Here is a 14,335-nt window from a genome sequence, read left to right as displayed (position 1 = left end):
GTCTGTCGGTGAAGATACACAATGCAGGAAGCAACAATCCGAGCTGCAAATAACAGGCGCGCTATTGGTCGAGAGGGTTTGACGTGAGCGAGACGTCACTGGGTCCTAACGCCGTCGGTTTAGTCCACAGACGGTACTTTGGAGCATCTAGGAATAGTATCCACTAAAAGTCTTTTACATTTTTCCTGTTTTGTAAACGGAGGCCGCAGTAAAACCAGTAGCTACTACGACGCTCCCTCCTCCCTCCCCTTGTTGCCATTTCTAAGTGTTTGATTTACTTTTAATCTTTTATTTATTTATGCAGGAATATCCCCTGAGAATCGTTGTCTCATTTACAAGAGAGACCTATAAATGAGACGTTTTCTCTCACAGTTCTGTGGAAAACCAAAAGTACCACAATCTAACAAGTAAGCAAGTTCTAATTAATTTTAAAAAATAGGATTAAATAAATAAATAAATACACAATAAAAGTATTTAAATGCATTAATTATTAAGCAGAATTATAATATGTTTTGAGAAATGTCTAACAGATCCCATTTAGGCTGCATTTCGTGGCAAGTAGACTCAACACTGACATTGAGAGGGAACTTATTTAAACAGCATTAAAATGTTCTTGTTACCTTGCAATTTACATATAAAAGTATTTAACTGTTGGCTTTCATAATTAATATTTACAATGATTTGTGTTTTTATTTTATTTTTTTAGATTGTGTCACTTTTGGCCTTCCGCGTTTGACTCCTTTGTGTTTGGGGATTTCGGGAGAAGGACCGGCGGGCCTTATGACCCGGAAGCTTCCTCCTGCATGCAGCAGCAGCAGTCTGCCGCTACAGGAGGACCAGAAATCTGCAGCTCACAGAATGAAGAGATCAAAATGATGCTGCCTCCAAAAAGGGATTAAACGTAAGCAATCTGTCGTCAGTTGTGCTAAATCCGCCGCTCATCTCCGCTTTATTCTCCCCGTGCAAATATCTGAATGATTACTGCAGACATCCAGGAGGTTTAGGTTTGCATCGTGTCTGCATGCGAGCTATTGACAGATGCATCGTGCTCACTTTCTCTGACAATTGCAGCGGATGCAGGCAGGCCTTTGATGCGATCTGTTGTTTGTGTTTAGTCCGGTCTGGGCGCCACCTCGCTGGGATCCGCCGCCGGGTGGAGGAACAACAGATTTTGGGAGGGGAGTGGAAGGGAGACATGAGGTCGCTGAGCATCCGTCGCGACGCCTGACCGAACATGATGAAGACCGAATCCACATCCAAGAGCACCAGCTCCACGCTCAGGAGCCCGTCCCCACACAGGAACGCGTACGAGGCGGGGATGCAGGCCCTGAAGCCGGTCAAAGACGGCGCCGCCAACGGGGACATGCAGGATGGCCCCCGGGGCCGCAGGTACGGCTCCAACGTGCACCGCATTAAAAACATGTTCCAGCAGATGCAGACCACGACCGGGGGCGACGTGGAGGCGGAGGACGGCGCCAGGACGGTGCGGCTGTCCCTGCCCAGAGCCGGCAGCTTGAATGAAAACGTGGACCACAGCGCGCTGCTGAAGCTCGGCTCCACCGTGTCCGAGCGCGTCAACAAGTTCGACCCCAAAGCCGAGAACGGGCACCAGCGGGCCTCGTCGCCCAGCTACTCCAAGCTGCAGGAGACCCGCCGCATCTTCGAGCAGCAGCAGCAGGAGAAGCAGGAGAGGCTGGAGAAGCTGAGCACCACCCGGGTGCTGCTGAAGACCGACAAGACCCCGGCCTTCCAGGACGGCAGGCTGGACATGGTGTCTCGCTTTAACGGCAGCACAGAGTCCCTGGACAGCCTGGACACCAGCGAGGCGGTGTCCCCTACGGTGAGCCAGCTCAGTGCTGTGTTTGAGAGGGCGGCTGAGCTGCGGAACAACCTTCACCGGCTCTCCTCCACACCGCCGCTCCCTTCCCGGGGGGTCAGCACCAAGGTGGGGGTGTTGAACTCAAAGATAATCACCAAGAGGGTCAGTGCCTTTGCATTAGGCCACCAGGAGGAAGAGATAAGCAATCAGAAGGGCAGAGAGGGGGCGCCCAGGGGCCTTAGAGGAAGGGTCACGCCTCCATCCGAAAGCATCAATGGAGGCAAGAGTGCTAGCAAATGTCCCACCGCCGAACATTCAAGTAATGTAGGAGAGTCCATTGAGCAAAGAGAAAAGACTGTTGTGGATGTGGGTGTGGAGGCCAAAGAGATTGCCCAACATGAAAATCTGCCTGGGGCCAAGGGGCTCAACAGCACAGGCGACCTCCACGGGTATGTGGAGAACGGAGAAGATGCTGCAGGGGTCAAAAGTTCTCCAAAGACCGACGAGATGCTGGCGCAGGTGGAGGAGAAGGAAGACGAGAACGACGACAGGACTCAGAGGGACGACAAGTCGGAACGTGACCTCACAAACATAAGCACCTGCAGCACCATGGGGGACGATTACGGAGAAAGCCAGAAGGACGAGGAGGAAGAAGAGGGAGAGGAAGAGGAGGGCGATGAGCGCTATGAGCCTGAGTCCAGCTGCGTGGAGATTCCTGGCCTTCCCGTTGAGGAGGACCCGCCCCCGTCCAGGAAGATCCGCTTCAGCTTAGAGCCCATCAAGGTGAGGGGGGACGCAGCACCGAAACACCTAGTGAGCAGAAATAACCTCAGTCAGAAAGAGAGGCTTACTTTTATTTTCATAGACGCAGCCCAGTGTTTTCAAGTATTTCTGTTTCACTAAAAATTGCACACTGACACTAAAACTCATTTGGGGAATACTGTATGAATTTCAACTACAGGAGTCTGCAAAATGTTCTTTTGGTTTAGAGACATAAACTGAAGTGATCAGGTGACAGATTTGACTTACAGTAAATTCTGAAGGAAAAGCCTTAACGACCAAGTGGGAAATTTAAGTTGTTATGTCGTCAGTGGACAGAAACAAATAAATTGAAAAACAATTGGGGAGGGGGGAGGGACACATCCTCCAAAATACAAAAAAACGTAATAAAGTGGATGGGTTTATTTTCTGTGATGTGATCAGAGGTATATATGTGCATGTGGGATCTTGTTTTTGACAGTGTAGATTTGATACTGATCAAATAATTACAAAAAAAATGAATGCAAATCTGAACTATGCCATTTTACACTGAAGGTGGCAAATCATACCAAAAAGGTTTCAGATCAAACAACTTTTCATATCAAAGATATCCCAGCTTTTTTGTCCATCAATAGAAGTTTGATTATCTGAAATATTTAAATGAATTTAGTTTCATTTTCATAGCACAATAAACAAACAAATACAACAATTTTATTAAAGAAATATGTTATTAATTCCATCAACTCAGGCCAAAACCTTTTTTTTTCTCCAGATTTGTGCTTCAAAAGCTTGAGGAATTAAATTAATCGATTAAAAAATTGAAAATTCTGATTGACTGGGTCCCAATGCTTTGCTACCTCATTCCAGACGGTAGCAGACAGAACCGTCTATGGAGATGGGGTGCAAATACAGGTTGTGTTACGAGCTCTGATGAAGCAGTGTTTGTACGTCATGTCACGTTGTGTATGGGAGAATAGGCAGCGTGCAGGTCAGAGCCTGGTCACAACTGCAGCCAGAGTGAGGAGCTCCCTGTATGCTGAGGTTTGTGGTGTTTGTCTGACTCGACAGAACTTGATGCTGATTCCAACGGAAAGGTGTCTGAATACACAAGTGCATCACAGTTTGCCCCACCTGGAGCTCAAAACTGCACAATAGAGAGGATCATTGGTCATGATGCTTGGCCTGGTTAAATATTTCCTGAAAGTATGTGGCGTACGACCTTGGCGGTAATCTGCTGGGCTACAGTCCTAATTAGAGCTTTTGTCAGCATTTTTACTGAACCTGCTCAGCTTCTCCCGCCCTCGAACAGATGCTGACCTTTTGATTTTTTTCCAACATTGGGATCAGCACCACAATGAAATCCACAAACCATACTAGCTAGCTGCTTAGAGATGGCTCTGCGTTCCTGCTGTGAACAAAAAATAAACAAATAAAAAGAATTTGCAGGCCTAGCTTTCAAGAGAATTTGAAATCCATGTAGGCCAACAAAATAAATGAATGTTTTTGATAATTTTGTCATAATTAAAAAAAAAAATCTATGTTTTGTTGTTTCAGCAGTAGCATTAACAACAGCAGCTTTTTATGCTATAAATAAAAGCAATTATATAATGTTGGGTATTTATGTTTTGAAAAGACAAGAGAAATTATTTTTTATTTTATTGTGAGTTTTATTCACGTTTGAAATATCAACTGACATGATCTAAAAAAAAACTCCATACAGTTTATAGAATTCATTAAAAATATTACATAAAATGTAAAGAAACCTGCTAAAATAAATATCGAAAAAGACTTGTGTAGCTATCAGCATATTTAAAGACATAAATTCATAGCAGTTGAAGATAAAAGTCTCTTTATGGGGAGTTAAGTGAGGGTGAAGAGAGTATTTTTTTTCATTTATTTATTTTTTTTGGTGTAAGAAAGAAGAATGCAATTTCTGCCCAGGCTAGTGAGATGAGAAAATTGAAGAGGCCGAAGACAGAGAGAAGGGGGCAGGAGCGTTGACTCAAAGCATCTCTCTGTTTAGTGGCGGCGGCGGTGTAATGATCCGAAGAGGAGCATCAGACTTTTCTCTAGCCGTGCCTCAAGCTCTGGGTATGCAGAGACTCTGGCAGGCAAAGTGAGCCTTGACTCTGTGCATCACACGCATCTCCCTCACAGAGAGCCGTCTCATACTGTTCCTCATCATGGGGACTCAAGTCAAGAGCTACTGTTGATTTTTTTTTTTGCCCCTGTAGATGCACATTGCCCAACATTGCATTGTTACTCTTACTTTATATCAATTTTTGCAATAACTGATGAGTGATGATGCACACTTATTGCAACATTAGCCACATATGCCTCAAGGGAAGATCTAAATATAACATCACATCTAATGGCTGAATAGAAAACTCCGCATTAGCATTAGTCCCCAAAATGGGATATTTGAAACATCTGGGATTTAAGTACTACAATAAAGGGTATTCCTTTACCTCTTCTCACTTGTTACGGTCTACCCAGGTTTTTAGGAATTAATTGTGATGATTTTATTTTTAAAATAACGCATGTCGACCATTATACCCCACAGAGCCTGTCAAAGTATTCACGCACCTTGAACATTTTGACATTTTGTCTCATTCCAACCTGAGATGTCAGTGTATTTTGTTGGGATTTTATCTGACAGGCCAACCAAGGTAGTTCATAATTGTGAAATGAAAGGATATGGTATTTGAAGTTTTTTTTTTGCAAATAAAAATCTGATGTTACATGCATTTTTAGCCTCTAAATGATACATCCTCACATCTGGAAAGTGGATATTTTCTCACTCGCTTTGCAAAAACTGCTCAAGCTCAGTCCCATCGTTTCTGCGAACATCAGTTTTCAATTCCTGCCACATATTTTAAAACGGATAAGCTTAGATGTAAACTAAATTTTTATTCTATCCTATTGTAGCTCTGGCAGCATGTCGTATGGCCGAACAGGGTTGGTATGGCATGGGTTGGTGTGGTTTGCGTAACTATTTTGTCTGTTTCCATTGTAAAACAGGCCCATAACCAATTTGCACTATTCCTGGGCTCCTTTCAGTGGTAGGTCCACAGGACAATGGTAGTCAGGGCAGAACTATTGGGGTCACATAACACAGTCCGTTGACTGGAAGGCAGGAAAAACGTCACTGCTTACGAAGAGCACAAGACATTCTAGTTTGTCACGTTTATTGTCACACTGGTATCACGCCACGATAGGCTTTTGGGTTTTATCCTGCCTTCCCAATGAGAGTCCAAATATTCTCCTGAATATGCCGGATCATTAAAAACCATGCTGTTTTCTACAAGGCATATGTCATTCTGACCATCGGAGTTGCTGGTACTTGTTGGTTCAATGATGTTGGCTTCCTTTGGCGGTTGAGTTGAGAAAGTCCAAGGCAACCTAAAGAGGGGCCTGTTAATGATGCATTAGAGAGGAGAAACAAAAATTTGGTATGATGTCTTCAAAAACATGATTTTTAAAAATGGAAATCTGAATTTGATTGTGGCTCTGCTGCGGTCACTGGGGAGTAACTGAGAACTGTTGTACTGAATCACTGTGGCCTTTTGTTATGGAGACTGATGTGAGGGTGGATGAAAGTAAAAGGACGGGTGAGGGAGGGTGTTGAGGTCAAAAGGGAGGGGCGTCATTATGCAGCTCAAATGTCACGTCGCTTTATAAGTCCGACTGTCACTTTGTTTCACTCCTAAACAGGAAGCACCCATGTTTAGTGCATATTTCTGCAATGCGTAACCAGTCAGTTTTTAGCCACATTTCAAGTGTTGTGGTGGTCATGGTTGGTGAATGGGTCAAAGTCTGTCTCTTGTCCCTGTTTTTATTCTGAACATCCCTCTCTGTCTTCTAAAATTGAAAAAAAAAAAAAAAAAACAGAAGATCTGCTTTGGGTGATGATCACATTCAGCTATGTTTCTGCTCCTTCTCATACTCGCTTTTTCTTTTCTCCCTTTTGCTCTCTGTCACCACGGCTGCTACTGCTTGTAAAAATAGCAGCATTGTTACCGTCACAGACTCGCCTGGCTTTTGACGGCCGCCTCCTTGAAGCCCACTTGAAGCTTCCTCTCATGTCTTATTTATTTTCTCGGCTTGTTTGATGTAACTTCCTCCTTCTTCACAGGTTCCTATGCGGTTTGGGTGGTTAGGTTTGGGGATAGGAATTGGATTAAAAGCATTTTTCAGGTCTTGACAAGCATAGAAAACATATTTGTAATTCCCAACATTTTTTTTTTTTTAACCTTTCTCACGGTCTAGAAGTTCCATCCATCCATGAAAAATATTTGCTTTATCCATAAAAATTTTGGTTGAAGTGTCCTGGAAGGTTGCAACTTAATTCTCTATCACACTGTGTAACAAAAGCTTTCTGCTAAAAAAAACCCCAAAACAGATAATCTTTGCTGGATTTGTGCTGCACTCCCTCCAAACTAGAAATAATCAGATTTATTTCTCATACAGCAGAATAACCCGACGGTATGAAACTTTTTTTGTACTGTGCTGCCCACATGAAACTGTCCCAACAACAAAAAGTAACTTCATATTCATAAAAATAAATTCGCGTTTTTTTTTGGGGGGGGGGGGGGTGTTTTGTATGGGCTGCAGCCACAATCCGCGAAACACAGGAAATCCTTAATGGAGATTTTGGTCATTTGTAGCCACACAAATCAGCAGGTGAAGGATTGCCCGGGTAGGGGTAATGTAATCACCATATGTCCCAATATCCCCAAACTGTCTGTTACTTTGGACTCCGCAGCATCTCCTGGAGTGTGTTACTCACTAGCAGGAGGGGTGGGAGATCAGACAGATTAGCAGCAAGGTCACGCTGTCCCACTTTTCTGTCCTGCAGCGGCGGGGCGCTTCTGCGTGTAGCAACCCACTCAGGTCACTGCGACAAACCAAGTTATGCAATGTCTCACTTGTGATGTCTGAGTGCTGGCCTGTCTCGTCCAAGCTGTCATCATCGTGTCAGGAAAAGTGCACGCGCTGGTTAGTCACATTTGAGACACTGAATGAACCGCAGGACGTGCCATGTACTTACTTTGTCCTGGCTTAGGTTTTAATGCTTCTATATTTAAGATTAAAGTAAGTATTTTTTTTTCATAAAACTACTTTATAAATGGTCAAAGTCCACATTTGATTCTGAAGATGTTTAAACCTACGGTTGTGGTAGCAAAATTGGCAAAGATTTATTTCAAGAGACTTTTTGAAATCAATGTTAATTAATTAGCATTTCTTTCTTTTAAGTATGTTTTTAAACTTATTCTTACTTTACTTTTTATTTTTACTTAGGTTATTTTAAAAAGTAAATTAATTAGTGAAGCTACAAAGAACTTTTTGAAGTAACTTGGTGAGATAAGACCTGGGTCAATTTGTGGCATTTGGTATATGATTGTATTAAATGGTTTCACAACATAAAATCTATGCCATAAAGTGTTCTAATGAAATGCCAGAGAATAAGCCAAAGTGACTGGAGATATTGCCAGCTCCCTCTCCCCCACCTGTTGCTGCACACTACCAGTCAGTTAGCTTAAGGAAGGTTTGTCCTAGCATAAAACAGATTTGTCTGGGTTTCAAACAATCTAATGAGCATATTGAAATGGGTTTGTTAAATAAAACTGGACTAATATCAATATCCAATATTTATTTCCATCTTGTTGCCATTTGTTTGGAGGAGGAGAAGTGGAGGAGGTTGGTTATGTGATCTTTGCTTGGTCATGTGACAGTTAATTGAGTCACAAAATTAGGAAAACCTATTATATGAAGTAATATAGATAAATGTCAAAATAAAGACATAACTTGTGATATACAAACATAACTTTTGCAGTAATGAGAACAATTGTTTCTTTTCCGATTTAAATAAAAATGATTATGTAATGACATACAATATTTGTGTGATTATCCTGATATTGTGACCATACCGGTATCACACCATAAGAATCCAGTATATTTTCAGTAATCAATATCTTACCTGCCTTTAAAATCTAAACAATAGGTTGTGATTTTAAACAAATTGTCAACAGAATTAACTCTCTTTTCTCTGTCTCCTCAATTATATATCACAATAAGTCAAATAAATATAATTGTGCATATTATATATGATATTTATAAACTCTGTCACATTTATGCAGGTTTGTTTTTTTCCCCTACATTGATTGTAGATCTGGATGTCTAAGCACACCTGGGTGGCAAAAATGTCTGATGGAAAATATTCTGGAAAACCAAATAATAAGAAATAAAAATGACATTGATTCTGTAAAGCTCTGACATGTCAGTACAGGTTTAAGTCAATCCGGAATTAGACCTATAAATGCAAAACAAATCCTAATAAATTGAAAGTTAAATCGACTTAACTTGAAAGTTATGGTGAAATAAAATTGCGACTTCTCTAAGTCTGTCAGTATCACCAAATAAATCTACAAATGGAGTAAATCTTCCAGGCTTTTGGACAAAGGTCTCTATAAGTAAAACACAACTGAAAGGAATTAAAGCGAATCTCATTTACTTGACGACACTCAATATAAAGTCACAAAATCTTTGTTACGTCCCTCAATGTGTAGGAGTTTATCACATCACAAGATGTTACGTTTTTGTCATTTATGACCCATTTAAAAAAATTAAAGCTGCGTCCAACTTAATATTTGAGAGACAAAAGCTTTGAATTGCTGTTTTGTTTTAGACTATAAATCATTCATTCATTTAAGGCACCTATAGAGTAAGGATCCTTCAGAAGTCTTTCTGTGATCGTTCATTATTTATCAGAGCCTCTCACTGTGTGTGATAGAGCAATCTGCATCAGACAGCTCTGGAGTTAAATGGAATCCACTTTATGTCAAAACAAAGTAATTATAAAGTTATTTTCATAAACTTTTGACCGTGGCTCAGTCTCACTCTTTTTCATTCTGTAAAAATTTTAGCAGCAAGGTGTTGCATCGGCATGTCCTTTAGCAGTTTGGCCTACTGCGATTTTTTCACTGTGGTTTTCATTATATGGGCTGATGTCCGATCTTGGCTGGTTGACTGCAAAGTTGCCAGATTCAAGTCACTAGACTGTAAAGTATCTCACTGAAGGTATTTCAGCCAAAAGGAATAACACAACCTGTTAAGGGGTGGGTCATCCTAACATTTCGTCAGATTGATATTAAATTTTGGTTCATCCTTTATTGATTGATACACAATAAATGGTGTTTACAATTAAAGCATTTTAGTTTCTAGAGATAAAAAAAAAAAGAATTAGGATAAAAGCATTTCTGGATAAATTGCCGAATATTTTTTTCACAAGTGTTGAGCCCTAAAAAAAATCCTTCTACAGATTTGAGGTCAGTTATTGTACTATGATGTCAGACTAAGCCCAAACATTGACCAATGGCTGTCTTGCCAAAATACATGAGCTTTGATGCTATCCAGCCGTTATTTGACAGATGCTCCGTCTCAGTTGCATTGGCAAGAATAGATTGGCCCAGTGTGAAGCACCTGGAGCCGCACACATCCAGAATCTGGATTAAGTTCCAGTTTTATTGGGATTTGGAAACATTTACCTGGTGGTTATTTAACCGGTCCTGGGGAGGGAAGCAGTAATCGAACATGTTAATAATAGGAGTGCTTGGCAACTTAAGCATCCATTCTGACACCATAAAGCAGACTGGTTACAATTAAGGGAAGATTTAAAATATCTCCCATTTTACATGGTTATTTACTCAGTTTGCTTTACCTATCAAGGTGCAAAGGCAGGATACATATAATTAATAGTTTTAATCAGAGACCAATGTTGCTGCAGAGCTTTCTGTTACAGAATGGCACCACCTCCACACACCCCATTGGCTAAATCCAAAATTAGACATGATTTGGAGTGGCGAGGAAAAGAGACACAGCAGTCGACATGCAGCTGTGGGCTGTGGGGAATGGGGGTGGGAGTTACAGCCTCCATAGTTAACACCAGTGTGTCACCCAGTTGTTGCCTGAGGGCCAGTATGATAGAACCAGCAGAGCAGACGCTTCAACAGCTTGTCTATCATTTCACCATTTCCAGTCGGTGGTATATGTCACCTCTGACTGCCTTTGATATCCTTTAGAGCCCCAAGTGTGTGCTCTTTATAGTCACAATCTGTTAGCTGGGGAGAGGCTCTAGCTTGCTGCCCTCAGAGCTTTAGTAGGACATCCCAGTCAGTCGGCAGCAGAGGGAGGGAGGGAGGGAGGGCGGAAGGGAGTTTCCTGGCCATCTGTTAGCTCCTCTGACCTACTATCTGCCACAACTGGAACGGTGTCCTTCTCCAGCCCTGCCCACCCCCCTCTGCCTCTACCACACTGCCTTTAATCCCAATGTTTATCTCCTAAAGGCATCCGCCATGCTTAGTTGAGGAGTTCATCTACTACTCATCAAGCTTAGGTTAGGTCAGGGAGGTTACATGACATTGGACCTTAATTAGATAGTATGCCATTAGTGGGATAACCGTCTATAAGAAGGAAGACGATCCATCTTCTTGGCAGTGAAAGTGTTAACTCTGTGCCTATGTGGATTCTTTCCTTGCTTGCTCCTTAGCACCACTCCTGAACTTTCCCTTGGCATGAGGTTACGGCACCCATCCAATGCTGGATGTTTCCAGTGCCACGTAGCGTGCAGCAGAGCCTCCTGGTTGTTTGGTCCTTTGCAGTGTGAAATGAGGGCAACAGGAGCCACCAGCTGTGGCCTGTTGGTCTTTAAAGTCAAAAGGCGAAGCAGTGCCACATGAGCATGCAGGCCACAGTGCTGTTGTTTCATGCTATGCTACTTATGATGGAAACGGAATGTTTCGTGCGAGTCTTTAATCCACATTCTGGTAATCCGACCAAATACAAAGGTAACCTAAATCAAAAGCCATTAGACTTCAGAGCTGCTCCCACACTGTCCTCTGCAGTGTCTGTTTACGGTTCATGTGCAGCCATATTTTGATGTGAAATCTATAAACATCAATTGCTGTTTCTGATTAGTCAATTTGTGGTGAGATGTTTAAATGTTTTATGACCTATAAATACATTTTTGCTTCTTAAATCATTGTTATGTGACATTCATGAGGTGTTAATTTTACAGCAACCACTGTTGGACTTTAAAACTGATTGATTTGTGCTCGTTTGCACTCAGATCAGGAACGACTTGCAGATAAGGAGATTAATGCCTCTCTTAAGCATCCAGAGTAAATATGGGACTGTTGCCAAGGGATGATTAGCTTAACGTAATTTAGGAAAAAGAGTGGAAACAGTATGAAATGTTTAGCATGGCTTTAGTACGTCTAAGAAATAATCACTTCTTGATAAGTAAGCATCTTTGAGGTGTTTTTACAAACAATTCTCAGATGGTTTCTGTTTACTCACTCATTTACAGCTAATTCTTTGAGTTGCTCGTGAAAACTAAAGATACATGTTATGTCTACTTAACATGAAAAAATATTTCATAGAGAGATTATCTATGGAGAGTTAAGCTCTGACGTGCTTTACCTTTGAGGAATTGTTGACTGAGTCATGGGATTTTAGAGTTTTGTGGATAAGGAGAAAGCTTGCAACTGTGTCTTCCAAGGCTTAGAGGAGTTTGAATAGCAGGCTTTCAGTATTTTAAAGTTTGATCCTTTTGTCACCAAAGTAAGAACTGTTTCCACATTCTTGGCTACAATTCGAGCCTGTTTCCTGCACAGCTTGGTCTCCATGCTGCCCTGATCTTGTATGTGATCTTTGGCAGGATGTCAAACTGTAGTCAAGGAGTGGAGGGTTCCTGATTCATCATGGTCTTCTGCTTTTTGTGGATGATGAGGTTGTTGGCTCATTATCTAAGCTTTTTATCTCAGCAAAGGTGATGTATAGGACTCAAAGTTGTTAGCCCTCTGGGCTGCCCCGTTGATGAACAGACAACATGTGGAGAGAGTCGTCTATTGGAAACTCGAGATAGGTACCAATTGCTCATATGACACTGCAAGACTGTAAGTAATGTATAGTCAGTTTGATAAAGTGTGTTATTTCTTCCAAACACTCCTGTTTTAAATTTAAAATATGTTTTATTTTTGTACTAAATAGTATCACAGATTTCAGTTGTGATACTTTAAGTGGCTGTTTCACTCAAGCCGAATTATGACAGATATTATGAAGTTTTGAAACAGTTGTACACTGAAATTTGTATTACTGGATGATGTACTAGAGGACTAATACTGTAAAAAAAAAGGATCAAGGAAGACAACTTTGCACTTCAAGGAGCAAAGTGTGTGAACAGAAAAGTTGAGAAGACTGAGGAGAGGAGAAGGTCCAGAACTGAATTGGTGTTGCGAGTTGAATGTGTAAGGTGCTGCATACGAAATCACCTCGGAAGACAGGAAAAAAGAGCCTTTTTAAGATTTGGCTTACGGTGTTAGAGTGTGTATGTATGGGTGTTTGGGTGTGTGTGTGTGTGTGTGTGTGTGCAGCTGCAGAGAGCCCCCATTAACATGCTGGAGGTGGTTATGTAAACTGTCATGCTGTTAAATCAGACTGAATGTGGGAAGTTGAGGCCTGAAAACAGAGGCCTCTGTCCACATGAGAGCTACTCCAGTCGCTGTGATTGATTTTTTTTTTCTCCCCTCCTATGTGTTTGATTACTGGTGTGAAACGAAGTAACTGTGAAGCCTCGAGAAAATGCAGCAGATCTCTCTGACAAAACAGTCGATAAAAGTAAATTGTATTAGATCTACATTAAAAGTGGTGGTCATGTTATTATCATATTATAGATTCAGTTGTACGTTTCATCAGCATCCATCTTCATCTCCACAGCCTCATTTGACATTGAGTTACAATGATTTTAGCGAAAGCCGTTATACAATAAGAGGCCTTAATGCCTATAAGTGCAGCAGCAGTACTCCTCTGAACGGATGTGATTTCTGTTTGCCTTAGCAGATGAATATCTCAGACTCTTTATTATAATAGCCTCCTTGCTGTATGAGATGACTCCACTCAAGATGACCTAAGACCACGTTCGGAAAGCCCCAATCGAAATCTGTAGCAAAACAAAATGTTGGGATCCTTAGACAAGCTTCTCTCAACGATTTCCTGGACTTTTGGCAACATTCAGGTCTGTAGGTCTCATTGCTCACACAAATTTTTCAAGTCTGAGAACAGAGCTTAGTGATGGGCACTCCAAAACATTGCATTTGTTGATCTTCTGCCACTAGCATGGCAGTTAGGGTCCATTTAACTTTATGACTCGTGTCTTGAGCTGTTGCATCTCTAGTTCCACAAAATGCTCCCTCTTCATGATCACATCTATTTTGAGAAGTGCAACCGTCCCTCTGGCAGCAGAGTACCCATAAAACATGATGCCCCTCAGGCTCACAGGGTTCTTCCTTTTTCCTCCAAAACTAACAATTCTCATTACGGGTGCAGCGGTGGCGCAGGGGTAAAGTGCAACCCGTCTACAGAGGCCTTAGCCCTCAAAGCAGCCATCAAGGGTTCAAGTCTTGGCCCGATGACCTTTGCCTTCATGTCTTTCCCCTCTCTCATAACCCAATTTCCTGTCTCACAGCAGCTAAAAATGACCACTACAGCTGACAAAACCTTGAGAGAAAACAATGCTCATTAAGGTTAAACATTTTTAGTGTCATCAGATCACAGGACATGCCTCCAAAACCCACTCCACAATCTGTAATCTACCTACTAATATTGCTTTTGTCATGATGGTTTCTAGGCCTTATTTTAATGACGTTATCTGTCAAGCTTCAGCCACCAACTTAAAAATATCTTTTGTGGCTGTTCTAG

The 14,335-nt window shown here is 41.7% G+C and overlaps 1 protein-coding gene across 1 annotated transcript in view; it reads left to right on the top strand.

The window, feature by feature from the left end:
* Nucleotides 1-797: 797 nt before the first annotated feature.
* LOC102229715 (neurabin-2-like) overlaps nucleotides 798-14,335 on the top strand; it is a 22,790-nt gene continuing 9,252 nt past the window's right edge. The window contains exons 1-2 of the mRNA XM_005794700.3: nucleotides 798-901; nucleotides 1,116-2,602. Coding sequence (XP_005794757.1) covers nucleotides 1,235-2,602 — 1,368 coding nt within the window. The 5' untranslated portion in view covers nucleotides 798-901; nucleotides 1,116-1,234. The remainder of the gene's footprint in view (nucleotides 902-1,115; nucleotides 2,603-14,335) is intronic.

Source organism: Xiphophorus maculatus, chromosome 10, assembly GCF_002775205.1.
Source record: "Xiphophorus maculatus strain JP 163 A chromosome 10, X_maculatus-5.0-male, whole genome shotgun sequence".
Taxonomy (NCBI): Eukaryota; Metazoa; Chordata; class Actinopteri; order Cyprinodontiformes; family Poeciliidae; genus Xiphophorus; species Xiphophorus maculatus.
The sequence above is the reverse complement of the archived record's forward strand: the minus strand, read 5'-3'. Positions and strand labels throughout refer to the sequence as shown.